The 19,424-nt window shown below is 42.3% G+C and overlaps 1 protein-coding gene across 3 annotated transcripts in view; it reads right to left on the bottom strand.

Moving 5' to 3' along the window:
- MYO18B (myosin XVIIIB) overlaps window positions 1-19,424 on the bottom strand; it is an 861,659-nt gene that overhangs the window by 734,467 nt on the left and 107,768 nt on the right. For all 3 annotated transcript variants that reach the window (XM_077461361.1, XM_077461362.1, XM_077461363.1), the window contains 3 exons: window positions 11,772-11,970; window positions 6,741-6,883; window positions 358-458 (listed from right to left, as the gene is read on the bottom strand). In XM_077461361.1, coding sequence (XP_077317487.1) covers window positions 358-458; window positions 6,741-6,883; window positions 11,772-11,970 — 443 coding nt within the window. The remainder of the gene's footprint in view (window positions 1-357; window positions 459-6,740; window positions 6,884-11,771; window positions 11,971-19,424) is intronic.

Below are 19,424 nucleotides of genomic sequence, written 5' to 3'. Positions count from 1 at the left end.
CATGCGCAAGAGGGCATGTCTACCCGAAACCCCTCCTTCCATCCTCACCTCCTGAAGACTCGTTGGATGTATGACATAATTTACCTAAGCCAGAAACCTGGAAATAACTGAAGAAGTGTAAGGGAAACGTTTAAAACAAGTAAATACACTATACTTTCCTATCCATTTACTAATGCTTGCAGCAAAAGGATTTGAAATAGTCAATGCTGACTGAGAGTGAAGTTTCACGTTAAAAACTCTAATAAATAAGGCAAATGGTAGTAAAATGGTCAGATAACTTAAAACCTGGCAGAAGTCATATGATTGATTAGTGTAGCCTCTTATAAAGGACAATGAGCATATATAACAATAACATACTTTAGATCCAAGTCTGCTCCAGTCAGCATTTGAGAGAACACATTGAAGTTGCTTTGTCCTTCTGGCTGTTGAGCTACACGGATCCTCTCCAGTAGCATAGTCTAAAACAGACAAACACACAAGTTACATGGTTACATAGGCGGAAAAGAAGACACAGTTTAACATAAAGAAGAAACTCCAGTAAATCCTGGGGAATGCCCCTAATAAAATGCAAGTAGCCCATTTAATTTTGTTATTTAAAAATCCAGCTCTTTACTGAAAAAAACAACAATAAAACCATATCTTTTTAAAGTCTAGTGCATATCCCATCCTGAAATTCAACCTTTTACCTTCCAATTGAATAGCATCTTTGTGGTTCTCTTAAGCTGAAGTTTATGTATAGCAGTTTTACTGCTACTACAATGATCCACACTAGCTTTTAGGTCCCTTGCCAGTTGGCAGCTCTGTTGCATAGTGAACACAGTAGATTGCTTGCTCACCACAGGCACCATTCAGGGAACACTTTGTGTTTTCTCAATGAATGCAAAGCATTCTCTGATTGGAGAGGTGGGGAGGCAGCATCATGGTGTCCACTTTGTCTAATCATAAAACACTTTGCATTCATTGAGAAAATGCAAAGTGTTCCCTGAATGGCTCTTGTGCCAAGCAAGTGACCTCCTGTGATCACTACGCAACAAGGCAGCAGCTAAGCACAGGACCCAGAAGCTTGATTGCCGAATCACTGTCATAGTGGTGCCTACTATAGTGATTTTCCGTTTCCATGGCGATCCCACAGATATGACACATACATACTGTCATTGGTCCAAGCAGGACCAATGTAATAATTGTAATATCAAAACTGCATCTATCTGGTCCATTCATATTTTCTATAACATGACCACATCCACCCTTTATCGCTTAAAAAGTTATAAATTCTGTTGGCTTTTCCTTTTAAAGCAGTAGTAAACGCCGCTTGGTGACTTGTACCTTGTTTATGAGATATTCACTATTGTGGCACCTGGTGACGTCATTGACATATGCCCACGGTGCTCTGAATGAACAGCATACTGAGTATACCGTTCATTTAGAGTGCTGTGCCATGACCATAATTCCTGTGAGCACGAGCGGGAGTGACGTCATTGTGACTCAGCCATTCAAATGGCCAAAGCCTGCAAGCCCGGAAGGAAGACCTGGGGGAAGATGGAAGCCTTGTCAGCAGTGACAGCTCACAGCTAGACATTGTGCCATTGACTTGCAGAGGGAAGCTTTTTTTTTTAATTACAGCATTTACTTTAACTAAAGTCATCTCTATCCTTCATTAACTAAGTTGCCCTTCCTAGACATTCCTTTTGTTGATTGGTGACCAAAATTGAACTTCAAATTTATAACAAGGTCACAGTAATGATTTACATAAGGGTAAAATGATTTTGCTTTCATTTTTGACATAATTCCTTTGTGCTGCAGATGTTAGACTATGCTACTCATTAATGACCGCAGGTTAAAAAAGAACTTCACTAAGCACTTAGTATTACCTAATGACAATATCAGTTCACAAAAGTTTTGCAGTATGCCTATCAAAGGCTGACACTAAAATTTTACATTTTTTCATCAAAACTGCTTTTTGAATGACTTATCAAAAGGAATCAATGTGTATAAAATAGTCAATTTAACATTAATAAAGTTCATTTTGGCAAGCTTCAATCCTATTCCTTTTTCACTTGACAGCACATTATAAACTCATTTTTTTTGTATTTATCAAGGAGAGAAATGTAATTTCAATGAATCAAAAATACAAATTTTCCTAATGTCACCATGCAGAATTATAGAAAGGCAAAACCTGCAGATGCTTAACTCTTGGACTTTAGAAACATCCAACCAGTATTTTTTTTTGTCTGCATGAGAAAATTCCTAACTTCACAATATACAGTGCCAACATTGCAGCATGATTATCTATTTTATTATATAAAAGCACTTCAAGCTGAATTCTAGGTATGACAATTTTTACATAGTTACATGTTACAATGGTCCAGCTTGCAATAACATAAATTTGTATGTGCCATACCAATAGGAAACCCCTTAAAATCTGAAAATCACTGAAGTAGACCCCCTCACTCGTACCATCCCCCCCAGCGGGACACCGATGGGAATCAGAGGTGGTGTCGGCTCCGGGAGCTGCCCCTGGCCCCCTCCCTCACAATAGCACATGACCCCACTCCCCCCATATGGGTCGGAAGCCATCCATGTCCAGCCACCACCCCCCTGCAGGAGATGAATGGGAATCGGAGGTGGTGCGGGCTCCTGGAAGCTGCCCCTGGCCCCCTCACTCACACTAGCCCCTGCCCCCCATGTGTGGACAGGTTGGACGCCATCTATGTCCTTACCTTAGGAGGTGGTGCTGGTGATCTGGGGTAGGGCTCCTGGAAGCTGCCCCTCCACCTGCTGCAGCTTGCTGTGACACCGGTACGTTGCTTCTTCTCCCAACCAAATAGTAAGTGGGTCCTGAGACCCGACCCGAAAAGGAAGTGAGTCCTAAGACTCCCTGGCCAATCGTGTCTCAGGACCCGCTTCCTGATTGGCCGAGAGGATCAGGAATCAGGAAGGAAGACAATAGCGAATATTACTTCGCTATTGTCACACAATTGGATGGACTCCCCAAGCCCATCCTTTTTTGAAGCCAATTAGAGCCTCAGGCTCTAATCATGTGCTTAAAAAAAAAAAACATTGACAACCATGCTTCTGGTGCCCTGCATGTAGATTAGTTGCAGAGCGCATGGATTAGGGGGTTGGCGGCGCCCCTGTGCCCCGTATGAAGCGGCCGCCACTGATCATGACATTACAAACCCACCCCTCCACCTTGTCAAATCGGAATGGTTTGCATTCATTGAATTAATGCTAAGTGTTACCTGAATGGCACCTGTGCCAAGCAAATGACTTTCTGTGTCCACAATGTAGCAGGGCAGCCCCTTGGCAGAGGACCCAGAAACGAGTGGAGATCACTGTAGTAGCTTTGCCTACTACAGTGATTCCCAGCATCCAGGAACTTCCCACAGGTATGCACACACTTACATTGGTCCAAGCTGGACCAAAAACTTAATGTAAGATGTTGTCTTTGTGTTGAATAAGGTTTTCCTCATTGTTATGTTGTGTCATGCTTTTGATTATGACAATAGCATTCAGAATAATATAAGCAATTACAATGGATTCACAATTCTTTTTGCTTTTTGCTATTGTATAATATATATATATATATATATATATATATATATATACGGTATCCCACAAAAGTGAGTACACCCCCTCACATTTTTGTAAATATTTTATTATATCTTTTCATGTGAAAACACTGAAGAAATTACACTTTGCTACAATGTAAAGTAGTGAGTATACAGCTTTTATAACAGTGTAAATTTGCTGTCCCCTCAAAATAACTCAACACACAGCCATTAATGTCTAAACCGCTGGCAACAAAAGTGAGTACACCCCTAAGTGAAAATGTCCAGATTGGGCCCAATTAGCCACTTTCACTACCTGGTGTCATGTGACTGGTTAGTGCTACAAGTTCTCAGGTGTGAATGGGGAGTAGGTGTGTTAAATTTGGTGTTATCGCTCTCATACTGGTCACTGGAAGTTCAGCATGGCAAAGAACTCTCTGAGGATCTGAAAAAAATAATTGTTGCTCTACATAAAGATGGCCTAGGTTATAATAATATTGCCAAGACCTTGAAACTGAGCTGCTGCATGGTGGCCAAGACCATACAGCGGTTTAACAGGACAGGTTCCACTCAGAATAGGCTTCGCCATGGTCGACCAAAGAAATTGAGTGCACATGCTCAGCGTCATATACAGAGATTGTCTTTGGGAAATAGACGTATGAGTGCTGCCAGCATTGCTGCAGGGATTGAAGAGGTCAGCCTGTCAGTGCTCAGACCATACAGGACTGCATGACTGTCTTCCCAGAAGGAAGCCTCTTCTAAAGATGATGCACAAGAAAGCCTGCAAACAGTTTGCTAAAGACAAGCAGACTAAGGACATGGAACCATGTCCTGTGGTCTGCTGAGTCCAAGATAAACTTATTTGGTTCAGATGATGTCAAGGATGTGTGGGGGCAACCAGGTGAGGAGTTCAAAGACAAGTGTGTCTTGCCTACAGTCAAGCATGGCGGTGGAAGTGTCTTGGTCTGGGGCTGCATGAGTGCTTCCGGCACTGAGGAGCTACAGTACATTGAGAGATCTATGAATGCCAACATGTACTGTGACATACTGAAGAAGAGCACTCAGAGACTGGGCCGCAGGGCAGTATTCCAACATGATAACCCCAAACACACCTCCAAGACAACCACTGCCTTGCTAAAGAAGTTGAGGGTAAAGGTGATGGACTGGCCAAGCATGTCTCCAGACCTAAACCCTATTGATCATCTGTGGGGCATCCTCAAACGGAAGGTGGAGGAGCACAAGGTGTCTAACATCCACCAGCTCTGTGATGTCTTCATGGAGGAGTGAAAGAGGACTCCAGTGGCAACCTGTGAAGCTCTTGTGAACTCCATGTCCAAGAGGGTTAAGGCAGTGCTGAAAAGTAATGGTGGCCACACAAAATATTGACACTTTGGGCCTTATTTGGACATTTTCATTTAGGGGTGTACTCACATTTGTTGCCTCGGTTTAGTCATTAAGAGTGCTTTCACACTGAAAGCGCCCGGGTATCAGTGGTAAAGCGTCGCTATTTTTAGCGCCGCTTTACCGTTGTTTTAGCGCCGCTATTTGGCTGCTAGCAGGGCAGTTTTAACCCCCGCTAGTAGCCAAAAAAGGGTTAAATCTGCCTGCAAAACACAACTGCAGCGGCGCTTTGCCAGCGGTATAGCAGCGCTGCCCCATTGTTTTCAGTGGGAAGGAGCAGTGGAGGAGCGGTGTATTCACCACTGCAAAGAAGCTGCTGGCAGGTCTTTTTGTGACGCCCTGCCAGCGCAGCGAACCAGTGTTAAAGCACTCGGACTTTCACACTGGGTTTGCAGCTGAGGCTTTTTTCAGGCACTATTTTTAGTGCTGTAGCACCTGAAAAACACCTCCAGTGTGAAAGGGGTCTTATGGCTGTGTGTTGAGTTTTTTTGAGGGGACAGCAAATTTACACTGTTATACAAGCTGTACACTCACTACTTTACATTGAAACAAAGTGTAATTTTTTCAGTGTTGTCACATGAAAAGATACAATAAAATATTTACAAAAATGTGAGGGGTGTACTTCCTAATGGCTGCAAGTATTGCACATTTCTGTGAGTGCTGAATACAGTAGGTCCCGGCGATATTGTGTCAATCTCGCCGCTTTTATCGGCGAGATTGACACCCTGCGAGCCCCGTCGCGGGAGCCAGTGCCAAGCTGGCTCGCATCGGCAAAGGAAAAATGTTTCTCTTCCTTTGTTAATAAGCGACAAGCATCGCTGACATTGAGGCCGGGTTCACACTGGTGCGAGAATCCGAATTGGATTCCCGCCAATACCAGGCACTGCATTTGGTATGAATCTTAAGAGAGAACTCCACGCCAAATTTTAAATAAAAAACCGGCATGGGTTCCCCCTCCAGAGGCATAACAGGCCCTTTGGTCTGGTAGGGATTTTAAGAGGAACCCCCTACGCAGAGAAAGCAGCATGGGGATCCCCCCAAAATCCATACCAGACCCCTATCGGAGCACGCAGCCTGGCCGGTCAGGAAAGGGGGTGGGGATGAGCGAGCGACCCCCCCCGAGCCGTACCAGGCTGCGTGCCCTCAACATGGGGGGGTGGGTGCTTTGGGGAAGGGGGCGCCCTGCGTGACATTTTCCAATTGCAGCCAGCGCGAGAACCAGCACGACGGGATCGCGCTGGTTAGAGAAGCCTGTCACCGAGAATCAGCGTGACGGGATCGCGCTGGAAACACAATATCGGCGGCACCTACTGTATCTGCTTCACAGTGGGAGAAACCACTATGGGCAGCAGGGGAAGCACACATTTAACTCATCAAACCAGCCAAATGTATGAACAGAAAAGAGGCAGTGTTTCAGTGCTTTTTTTAACAAAGTGACCCTGTGCTGAGAGGGTCACTTTAATAAATAATTCTGTCATTCATCTGCAGCAGACTTGAAGTTAATAGGAGATTTGTAATTTTACTTAACACACACATGCAAAGTGAAATTCATACATACAGCAAAAACCAATGACAGGGCAGGACACGAAAACAAGAATGAATGAGAACACTACTCCACATATATAAGGTGCTTTTGCATCTGCAGTTCGTGGGGTGTATTTTAATTACTAACAAAGCTCCAATTACTACCAGAAGGATTTTCTGAATTTTATCCCTTTCAAAGCCTGAACTTGTCTTTTCTGCCCAATCTTTTGCATATAGGCTGTATCATATGTAGAATTGAATCATTACCTGTAGGTGTCCAGCAGTTACACGTCCAGCAGAATTGAAGTCCAGAGACATGACCATGGAGAAGCGACTAGAGTTATTACATTCACTTGTTTGCACACAGCCAAAGGATTTCAGAATGGTGAATACAGCTTGAATCTTTTCCACTAGATTGAAAAACAAATATGGTTATCCAAAGGGTTTCCTGATTATAATACAATGATTTTCCTGCGCTACCAAATGTGTGTGTTTTTTAACAATATGCTGCAACATTGAAGGAAATATCAGAACCCAGAGAATATATAAAGTGAAGGTAGTGCTGCGCTATGAACCTAAATACTGTGCGTAATAAAGTGCAAAGGTGCTCAATGAAAGTAAAATCAAGGTACCGTATATACTCGAGTATAAGCCGAGATTTTCAGCCCCTTTTTTGAGGCTGAAAGTGCCCCCCTCGGCTTATACTCGAGTCACCGCCGTCTGTCTACCCGATCAGCGCATCGAGCAGACAGACGGCGGCCATTCCACAATTCAAAAGCCGCGCCTCCCTGTCTGTGATAGGCGGAACACTCAATTTCCCAGCAGTCAGTGGTCCGCCTATCACGGACATCCGCTCATCCTCGTACTACGGACGAGGATGAGAGGATGTCCATGATAGGCGGAACACTGACTGCTGGGAAATTGAGTGTTCCGCCTATCACAGACGGAGGCGCGGCTTTTGAACAGTGGAATGGCCGCCGTCTGTCACAGACAAGAAGAGGTGCGGCGATCCTGGCATGTTTTTTCATGCAGATCGACACAGGCTGCAGAAGGACAAAGGCACAGGACACAGGTAGGATGGACACACAGGGATGGACGGACACACAGGGATGGACGGACACACAGGGATGGACGGACACACAGGGATGGACGGACACACAGGGATGGATGGACACACAGGGATGGACAGGCATGTCTCACCCTCGGCTTATACACGAGTCAATAAGTTTTCCCATTTTGTTTGTGGTAAATTAGGGGCCTCGGCTTATATTCGGATCGACCTATACTCGAGTATATACGGTACTCACAATAAGAAGTATCAAACAGGCATATAACAAACGATGTGCTAATGTGCTGGGCTCTGAACCATGATGTCCTGTACCCTGATGTCCTGTACCCTGATATGTTGTGCCCTGTATGCTGATGTGCTGGGCTCTGTATCCTGATGTGCTGGGCTCTGTATCCTGATGTGCTGTGCCCTGTACCCTGATGTGGCCTGGTGTGTTGTACCCTGATGTGCTGGGCTCTGTACCCTGATGTGCTGGGCTCTGTACCCTGATGTGCTGGGCCCTGATGTACCGTACCCTTATGTGTTGTGCCCTGGGCTGGTCTGGATGAAGTCCAGGGCCACATTTTTGTCCCAGTCCAGTCCTGCAGAGGATTGTCACCAGTACCAGCACTTTGTAATTTTATGCTGACACTGCTAATATGCCCTGTGCCCCGTGCCCTGATGTGCTATGTGCCCCATGCCCTCTGCCCTAATGTGCCCTGTGCCCTGATGTGCCCCATATCCTGATGTGCTATGTGCCCTGATGTGCTATGTGCCCCATAATGTGCCCTGATGTGCCCCATAATGTTCCCTGTTGTGCCCCATAATGTGCCATAATGTGCCCTGATGTGCTATGTGCCCCAATGTGCCCTGTGCCGTGATGTGCCCCATGCTCTGATGTGCCCTGTGCCCTTATGTGCTATGTGCCCTGATGTGCCCCATAATGTGCCCAGATGTGCCCCAATGTGCCATGTGCCCGTGTCCTGATGTGCCCTGATGTGCCATGTGCCCTGATGTGCCCCATGCCCTGATATGCCCCCTTCCCTTATGTGCTATGTGCCCTGATGTGCTATGTGCCCTGATGTGCCCCAATGTGCCATGTGTCCAGGGCCACATTTTTTTCCTAGTACAGCCCTGCAGAGGATTGTCACCAGTACCAGCACTTTGTCATTTTATGACACTGACACTGCTAATATACAGCCACTTATCTACCTTGCACCTTATATAGACACTACTTATCTTTTTTGCTTTCACCTATGAGAACATTTGCAACATATACCTATATGGAAGAAACTTTTTTGTATGCTTTTATATGCCTTTTAGGATTTTACCTACTCCTTTAGGATTTATTGGAATAGTAGTGCACCTTCTTTTTGAGCACTGCTTTTTCACTTCAAGTGCACACCATATGGATATATTTCCTATCACTGTTCTACGAAGAATCTTTTGCGTGTTTGATAAACTTTAATTGTCTTATTGATACACTTTTATTGTTTTATCCGAATAAATCGCAGGGCATGTGCCACTTTTCTATACTGCCTAGGACTGGATATATATACATTGACCTTTGAACATTGCCTCTTTCGACCATATCTTTCATTGAGCACCTTTGCACTTTATTACGCACAGTATTTAGATTCATAGCGCAGCACTACCTTCACTTTATATGTTTCCTGATTAGCTGCTAAATGGCACTCATTTAAGGTTAAAAAGATAATATCCTGCTTTTTTTCTAAGTTTCATCTATATAGCTTTAAAAAGTTACCCATTTTAGGCTGATAGTCTATGATTTCATATTGAAATACAGTATCTCACAAAAGTGAGTTTCAATATTTTGTGTGGCCACCATTATTTTACAGCACTGCCTTAACCCTCTTGGGCATGAAGTTCATGAGAGCTTCACAGGTTGCCACTGGAGTCCTCTTCCACTCCTCCATGATAACATCACGGAGCTGGTGGATGTTAGAGACCTTGCTTCCTCCACTTTCTATTTGAGGATGCCCCACAGATACTCAATAGGGTTTAGGTCTGGAGACATGCTTGGCCAGTCCATCACCTTTACCCTCAGCTTCCCTTGCAAAGTAGTGATCATCTTGGAGGTGTGTTTGGAGTCGTTATCATGTTGCAATACTGCCCTGTGGCCCAGTCATTTCTTCAGTGTTGTCACATGAAAAGATATAATAAAATATTTACAAAAATGTGAGGGGTGTACTCACTTTGTTAGATACTGTATATTTTTTTAATTAGTGGTGTCACTAAAGTATTTTATGTATGTGGTTTGCTAAAGATATAGTCTAGAGTGTGTATATATGTGTAGAAACACACAGGCAATTATTTATTACTAGAAGTTAGCACAGCACTTTTTTCTTTCACTTCATCTTCAGAAGAGGCTTCCTTCCTGGAAGACAGCCATGCAGACCAATTTGATGCAGCGTGCGGTGTATGGTCTGAGCCCTGACAGGCTGACCCCCCCACCCCTTTAATCTCTGCAGCAATGCTGGCAGCACTCATACGTCTATTTCTCAAAGACAACCTCTGGATATGACGCTGAGCATGTTAACTCAACTTCTTTGGTCGACCATGGCAAGGCCTATTCTGAGTGGAACCTGTCCTGTTAAACCGCTGTATGGTCTTGGCAATCTTCTTATAGCCTAGGCCGTCTGTATGTAGAGCAACAATTGTTTTTTTCAGATCCTTGGAGAGTTTTTTGCCATGAGGTCAGGTGTTATGTTGAACTTCCAGTGACCACTATGAGAGAGTGAGTGCGATAACACTAAATTTAACACACCTGCTACCCATTCACACTTGAGGCCCTGTAACACTAACGAGTCACTTGACACCAGGGAGGGAAAATGGCTAATTGGATATTTTCACTTAGGAGTGTACTCACTTTTGTTGCCAGCAGTTTAGACATTAATGGCTGTGTGTTGAGTTATTTTGAGGGAACAGCGAATTTACACTGTTATACAAGCTGTACACTCACTACTTTACATTGTAGCAAAGTGTCATTACTTCAGTCAGTGCCGGGACAAGGTCATCCAGTACCCAGGGCAAAGATGCCAAACTGCGCTCCCTTTCCCTTAGGGTTAGGGTCAGGGTGCCCCCTACCCCTGCAATAAACCATTCCGCCAGGAGCAGCCGTCCCTCCTGCCCACCTCTTGTCCCGGCCCTGACTTCAGTGTTGTCACATGAAAAGATAGAATAAAATATTTACAAAAATGTGAGGGGTGTACTCACTTTTGTGAGATACTGTATTTGAAATCTGTATTTTACAAATAATGATTTAAAGTGAACCAGAACTAAAATGGTGAATATTTGCTCTCCTGTAGGTAAAATCTACACATATTATTCTGACTTTACCCTGAAAGATTTAACTTTTGTCTTAAATTATTCATGAAAAATAGCAATGTAACAATGGCCACTTAGTCCTGTGCCTAAAGTCTCATAGTTGTGTGTCTGAAATGTGAAATCATCTACTGTCCTATTGAATGCTAACCTCAGGAGATTTGAAGGGAGAATCAGTGATATCATGACTGTGCTGCTTAGAATTTCCTTGCTGAAAAGAAAGCTATTCCTAAAGGCCTACAAAACAACAATATCCATGCTTCTGGTTAATTTCTTCGATAGATCTGTGCTTTCTAAACCTCCCAAATTGCTTCTTATAATGTTCAAATTAAAAAAAAAAAAAAAAATAGGTGAACTAACACTCTATTCCTACCCCCCGGTCTCTTCTGTATTTACGTCCATATGTGGTGCCCTATTAGAGCCCATGCAGCCGATGTAGTGGTCAAGGGATATAAAATCCCTGCTCTTCTCCCTCCCTCAGTGCTGGCACATGCTGGTGTTGCCCAATTAGAAGCATTCTGATCCAGAAGCCCTAAAAAAATGAAGAGGGAGAGTGAGCTGGGATTTTGAATCCCCAGACCACTATACTGGCTGTGTGGGCACTGACAGCGAATAACCCAAGGGAAGTAAGTACAGCAGGGACCAAGGAGGTGGAGAGGGTGTAGGATGTTAGTTCACCAATTTATTCATCATCTAGTCATCAGGGGCAAAGCCTGTCACCATAAGTACTGTATGCTTGCTGCCCTAATCCAAGGCTTGTCTACTAATCCATGACTCTTTTAATAGTAACCTCTACAATGACAAGTAATGTTCTGAAAGCATGCATATGCCTTAACTTTATTTATGTAAAGTGGAAATCTAAAATATATAAAAGTGTAATACTCTAGTACTAAAAGTGGTAGTACCTGTTATTCTGTTGTCCACGCTTCCAGCAGCATCTACCAGGTATTCCAAAGCTGTCTGACAGCATGTTGATTTGCCTGCATTACTTCTGCCAAGGGGCACAATAGTCTGATCCTGGCGTTGTGTTAGCATATTCCAATAGGCTTTCTGTGCCACTGAGCAGATGTGAGGTGGCATGCTGTCCTTCTTCCCTTTGAACACCTAGGAGAAGGAGCCATGGGAGTTAGTTAGTGTGTGATAACCTCTGCAGCAAGCTGACATTCAGATGCCACAACTCCTACCTTGAATAATGCATTGTGATTATTTGCTGTTAAGGATATTCTGAGCTTTATGTTGTTGCAGCAGTAAAAGTTAAAAAGGCATGACAGAACTGCTGATAACACAACAGAAGTTTTTCTAACATTTAAATGCTTCTGGACTTCTTCAAATAAAAGATAATATGCATTCTCTATTCATTTATTCTCACTTACCAGCTGTATGAACAGAATAATTTGATAGCATTTCATCTCTTTACACTAGAAGCTGCTCCACTTGCCCAAACCATATGGAACCATGGCAGTGAATGCAATAATGCATTTTGCATACAAGACCAGGGCGGTTGCATGCACCCCATTTTAAACAAGTGCAGATATGTATGCAAAAGCCCAACTCCAGAACTCACAGTTTTTTTTTTATATGATCACCCATTCAATGTTAAAAAAAAAGTGTCTCAGGCTGCAATACTCATCTGCAATCCAATATATTACCTCTGCCACAGGATGATCTCAGTCCTTTGAGTTGAATGGCACTCAATGACATTAAACCAATGATATGGTGGACATATTGTGAGTGCAGGGTGTCAAAGGGGGCCACCTGAGGGTGGTGTCATCACAGCAGCTTTCATTTACAGTGTACTGGTGCAGTAAGTGGCACTGATGTCATAATGTCCGCTCTGTATACTGCATCAGTGTGAACCACCCAGCCCGGAAAAAAGACAAAGAGGAAGAGGGCCCTATGACACCATTTACCCACATGAAGCCATCTGAAAATAGGTACGCATAAAAGTACTGTACATGTAGCAAAAAAATACATGCAATGGGGAGTCAACTGGGGGAAGATGAGCACAGAAGATGGAGTTAGGCTTTAAAGTATATCTATCCAAAATGAAAAAAAAAAGATTTTGGCTGTAGAGTAGAGAATGGTTAAAACTCCTGATTTCCCTTCAATTCCTGTATTGTAGAACCAATAGAAAAACCAAAGTGAGGAGAATCTTCTTCAATTGTCACCAAAACAGATGCTTGTTTTGGAAGATTTCCCTTCAAATCCTGTGCTGGTGGCAAGTCACATTTTTCCATCAGGTGACATTGGTCACCAAGAAAAACAAAGAGGGTGAATCTCCGTAGCAGGTACACAGACAGCAATAAAAACCTAAAGTGGTTCTAAAGGCTGAAGTTTTTTTTTACCATCATGCATTCTATGCATCAAGGTTAAACCTTTTGTGTGCAGCGCCCCCCCCCCCCCCCCCCTCCAATCCTTACCTGAGCTCCCTCCTATCCAGCAATGTCCACAATAGCTTTGGCTGTCCTGGAACTCTCCCTCCTCATTGGCTGAGACAGCAGCAGGAGTCCCACTCAATCACAGCCAGTGAGTCAATGAAGAGAGGTCAGGGGTCGTGGATGGGTTGCGGATCTTTCTGTCTTATGGATGCATAGAGCAGCGGCTCGGGAGGGAGCATGCAGCAGTGCCCCCAGGGCAAGTGGCTTTCTCTGGAGGCTCTGCTCGAGGGGGAGGAGCCAGGGGACCCAAAAAAGAAGAAGATTGGAGCTGCACTGTGCAAAACCACTGCACAGAGCTTGTAAGTATAACAGTTTTTTTTTTTTTTTTTTAAAACAAAGTTTTATTACCACTTTAACATTGGCTCTAATCTTTCCACATTGTATCTAAAACTGCAAAAAATAGCCAATAAAAAAACTCTGCAGACTGCTCTCTTTCTTTTCAGATCAACCCTCTTGCTTCAGTATAGAGTGAAGAACCTAGTACACGTATGCATATAAGGACTGTGCTCTGATTTGTACAATTTGTAAACTTATTTCAAGTCAGTGTATTAGCATGTATTAAAGCTAAAGAGTAAACAAGACAGTAATGCTGCGTACACACAACTCTAACGGTCTTTCTGACGGAGTTCCGACGGAGTTCCGCTGAAACAGATTTTCCCACACACGATCACACCAAAGTTTGTCCGTTTAGAACGCGATGACGTACAGCGCAACTAGAAAAGGAAGTTCAATAGCCAGTAGCCAATAGCTGCCCTTGCGTTGTATTTGGTCCATCGGACTAGCATAAAGACCAATGGTTTTCCCAATAGGAATTGATTCCGTCTGAAAGATTTAAAACATGTTCTATTTCTAGGTCCGTCAGAATTTTTGAAAAAAAAAAGGCAGACAAAGCCCACACACGATCGGAATATCTATGATTCCGTCTGACCTTTTCTGCCGGAAAGTCCGGTCGTGTGTACGCGGCATTAGGCAACTAGCATTTGCAAAAAGGAGTCACCGATAACAGTCCTTGTATATCTCCCATGACAATTTTACTTGAATCCAGTTAAGCTGGAATTCATGGGTTCCATACATTTGCATTGTTCCTGGTTTTAGCGATTATTCAGTTATTATGATGGACTTTAGACAAGATGGACTTTTTTTCACTGGATACTTACCATGTTACTTGAGTTGAATATTTATCACATGTTTTTTTATATATTTTACTTTGATCACAAGAGCAGTATTTATGTATATAAGGGGAGCACAGTATTTTATTGTATTTATCACGAAATAACTGTTATTCACTTAGATTGTGCGTGTATATGGTTTACAGTGCTAGCAGCCTCCAAGAAGTAGGGATACCACAGTAGTAGCATAAATGCAGGATCTTTGTAGTTTTTTTTACTATAAGTCATGTGTCTGGTGTTGGGGGACAGTGGGAAAAGTGATTAACACAAGGATTCTAATGTGTAGAATTGCTTGAGGAATCCTAGTAGCAAAAGCTAATGGCTTGACTGCTCTGTAACTCTTATGCCCCATACACGCGGTCAGATTTTCCGATGAAAAATGTGCGATCGGATCAACTTTGTGCGACCGTGTGTATGCAAGACAAGTTGGGCCAACATCCGGTGGAAAAAATTAGGCGGATTTTGTTGTCGGAATGTCCGACCGTCTGTATGGGGCATTAAGCCACTCATAGATGATTCGAATCCTGCTGAACCGGCCAAGATTCCGACCATGTGTGAGCAGGCTGAATGTACCAAATTGGGTACAACCAGCCTGCTGGATTCACTAGCAATTATCTCTAGCAGCTGCTATAGCTAAATGTTCACCTGAAGACTGCTATTATTACTGTTCACCTGAACATTTTCATTCTTGCTGTTCACTTGCTCACCTGGATTTGCATATGTATGCTGCAGAACGTATTTCATTTTTTAAAGTAGGGGTGCCCCACAGAAACCAATCACAATGTTTTATTCTTGCATTTTAGGGTTGAAAATAAAAAAGAAACACTTTATTGTCTGTGTTAAGCAACATAAACAGTATGAGCCTGATTTATTAAACTGCAAATCAAGGTGAACTGCAGTGTAATGAAGTATAATGCATCCACATTCATTTAAATGTCCATTCCAGGACAGAGGAAGCTTTTTCTTTCTAAATTATCCTGAACATGATTGGATATTTGAAGTGAATACGGGTGCCCTTAATTTTAATTACATGGCCTAATACTTTAGTGAGCCAGGACAATGACAAATGAAGCTATGTGATTGGAAGTACCAGGAACCTGGGTATCTTTCTGGCTGCACATTGCTAGGTCTAGGTCATTACAGATAAAATAAGAATTTCTTAGTCTATTATGTTTATTTGAGGTATCACTGAATAAATAAATAATTTCTATTGTGGTCTTTGTTGTGTGTTTATTTCTTGCTTCATGATGATGAAATCCAATTCTTTTAAAAGCATTAACATCTAACTATTTGAGTGTACCCTATTCGTTCAAAGATTTCCATATACATGGTGGGAGAATGAGTGTAAAAAGAATTTAATAGATATATGGCGCCACCAAGTGTTCTATTTGAAAAATACAGTTTTGAAATCAAATGTCTGCAGTTTATGTACATTTAATAAAGAAATAAAGCAGCTATTAAAAGCAGCTGGATTTTGGAAAAAAAGACTGATTAAAAAATAAAATGGTTTCCGCTACAAAGTAAATGCATGGTTTCTTCCTTTGCATTAGATGATTTATTTACTAACCAATTTGTTTTCTAATATAGGGGGTTATTTAAGAAAGGCAAATCCACTTTGCAGTACAAGTGCACTTGGAAGTGCAGTCACTGTAGATCCGAGGGGGTTATGCAAGGAAAGTAAAAAAACAGCATTTTAGCTTGCACATGATTGGATGATAAAATCAGCAGAGCTTCCCCTCATTGCAGATCTACCCCTTAGATTTACAGGGACTGCACTTCCAAGTGCATTTGTAGTGCGAAGTGGATTTGCCTTTCGTAAATAGCCCCCTCAGTGTATGTGACACTGATCCTAATAAAAGCAATGCTATATTAAAAAAACCATTGTATTAGATGTAAAATGTGAAAAATGGTAGTGAATCTGAGTGAATACCGTAGAACAATAACTTGCAGTAACCTGCAAACAAATGGATTTCAGGTATTGATGTCAGACCAATAAAATATTTGCTTTTTGAGTTGCTTCATCTTTTCTATGCCTGCAGTGGTAGATTTATAAAAAAACCCGGAGTCAGGATTCACCTCTCGCTATTTTCCACACCCAGTTAAAAAATGAAAGCTGGCGCGTGATTTGTTGCTTTGGGCCAGTTTTGGTCACGGGCCAGAGAGGACCACTTTATAGAAGAAAGCTATGCAGTCCCTTTTTAAACACATGAATATGGAACCAGGAGGCTATCTCTTTTTTTGGCAAAGCTCTTCACCTTACCTCCACTACCTCCTTTATGTTAATGCTTTTAAAAGAATTGGGTTTCATCATCACTCAGCAAGAAATAAACACATAACAAAGACCACAATAAAATAGTTTTTACCCACTGTCTTCTAGGTAGCACCTACATCATTCTTGTACTTACTTGTTTCAACAGCTTCATGCTTAACTTTGGCAACAGAAGCCTTAACTCCAAGACTTCTGATCTTTCAATTCACATTGTCCAGAGAACAATCTTTTTTCTAATGCAATATGCATATCAGATGGACAAATTGTTTGAAATAAACTGTCAAAAATGGAGTTTGGGCGGTTCTTCTTAGCTCACTTTATTCTATGTAGGAATTATCGTAACACTTTTCAAGCCAAATTAATTGTTTTGTGCCTTTACATAAACAAATTATTGCATTAGCAATGTCATTGTTCAAATATGACAAATTGTTTCCTAGGTAGATATACCTATTAATATGATCCAGATGGTTAAGCAACTTTATCAAATTCAGCGTTCCTTCTACTGAACAATTCCTGCTATAGGTCTCTAAGGATTACCCTAATAAACTAGCTTGTTTTTTTGTGCACAGCACAGCAGAAAAGGCTGTGTTTGTGGAATGTAACACATAAAGGCTTAACTGTTGTTATGAGGTTGTGTAATTGTTGAGGTATTTTTTCCCCTATGTAGTACCTAGTTATTATAATGCATTTTAACCTATTGGGGATGCTCAGGTAATTTGTTTTGCCAGCACTTTTTCAGATTCTTTCATTTGTAATTAAGTTTGGCTATCTACAGAGATTGCACTTGTACTGAAGTACTACCAAGTTTGTATTGTCACAGTCTATTTCTTTATTCTTCCTTTGACCCTTTCATGCCTAAGCCTATTTCTGACATTTGTTGTTTACAGGTTAAAATTAGTATTTTCTTGCTAGAAAATTACTTAGCACCACCAAACATTATATATATATATATATATATATATATATATATATATATATATATATACATATATGATTTGGCAGAGACCCAGGAGAATAAAATGGTGGTTGTTGTAATATTTTATGTCACACATTATTTGCGCAGCGGTCTTTTTTGGGGAAAAAAATACGCTTTCATGCTCAAGTTATGCTTTGAAATTGCGCACACTCGTGGAATGGCGCCAAACTACGGTACCTAAAAATCTCCAAAGGCGATGCTTTCAAAAAATTTAACGGTTACCAGGTCAGGCGAAAAATTATTGCTCTTACACCCCTTTCACACCAGGGCGTTTTGCAGGCGCTATAGCGTTAGAAATAGCGCCTGCAATCCGCCCTAAAGAAGCTGCACCATTGTGTGTAGTGTGAAAGCCCCGAGGGCTTTCACACTACAGCAGTGCGCTGGCAGGACGTCAGAAAAAAGTCCTGCCAGCAGCTTCTTTGGAGTGGTGAAGGAGCGGTGCGTTTACTGCTCCTCCACCGCTGCTCCCCATTGAAATCAATGGGGCAGCTCTGTAATGCCGCCGGCAAAACGCCGCTGTTGCGGCATATTGCCGGCGGTTTTAACCCTTTCACGGCCGCTAGCGGGGGTAAAAGCGCCCCGCTAGCGGCCGAAATGCGCCGCAAATCCGGCGCTAAAACGCTAAAATAGCGGCGCTAAAACGCTAAAATAGCGGCGTTTTACCGCCAACGCAAAGGGCGGTGTGGTGTGAAAGGGGTCTTACTCTGACGATCGCGGTGATACCTCACATGTGTGATTTGAACACTGTTTACATTTGCGGGCGCAATTTACGTATGCGTTTTATTTATTTTACATTTTCCCTTTTAAAAAAAAAAAATCTGATCATTTTTATTGCTGTCACAAGGAATGTAAACATCCCTTGTTACTGTAATAGGTGGTGACAGGTACTCTTTACGGAGGGGTCGGGGGTCTAAACTACCCCAAATCCCTTCTTTGCACTTAGAAATATTCAGAGCGCCAAAATTGGCAATTCTGAATACTGTAATTTTTTTTTAAATAGGCGCCATTGACAGCCGAGTAAACCGTAAGTGACATTGTGACGTCACTTTTGGGATTTTACATCGGAGACCCAATCAATGGCAAGTCCATTTTTTTCCAGTCTCAGCGACAGAAGATGGCGAGGGGGGAGGTGTCCCCTCTCGCTCCTTAACAGCTGAGCCGAGTTATCAATAAAGAGCCAACCGCCCGTTTAAAAAAGAACTGTACCGGGGTGATGCCTGCAGCTGTAGCTGATGTAATGGACCCAGTTAGGTATATACCTAGTGAGTCACACGAGTGACATCAATAAACTCGTGTGACTCACTAGGTATATACCTAACTGGGTCCATTACATCTGGTAAGCCTCCTGTCAAGTGGTGGTGGATTTCTGCAAAGTATTCACTGAAGTCACTATAACTTCTCAAGATACTGCACTTTGTCACCATATTGTTTCACTTATGGACTTTTAACACGTTCACCTTGGTGGATATACGTATATCAATTTTTTATTTGATTTTTATTATTTTTTTGTTTTTGGATATAGTGTTGTCTAAAACATAGAATCATTAATAGTGTTCATTTATGCAGAGTTTTTTTTCACTATTAAAGTTGATTATATTATTTACACTGGTAAAAGATTATATAGATATTGTCATAATCTAAGCGCTGCACCTTTTTTATTATTTCACCAGTGGGAGAGAACACCCCGAGGTCGAGTAATATAAACT

This window comes from Lithobates pipiens, unplaced genomic scaffold (assembly GCF_037356315.1).
Source record: "Lithobates pipiens isolate NorthernLeopardFrog02 unplaced genomic scaffold, aLitPip1_a1.2 Scaffold_3, whole genome shotgun sequence".
Classification (NCBI taxonomy): domain Eukaryota; kingdom Metazoa; phylum Chordata; class Amphibia; order Anura; family Ranidae; genus Lithobates; species Lithobates pipiens.
Note: the sequence above shows the minus strand (reverse complement) of the source record. Positions and strands in the feature narration are given on the sequence as shown.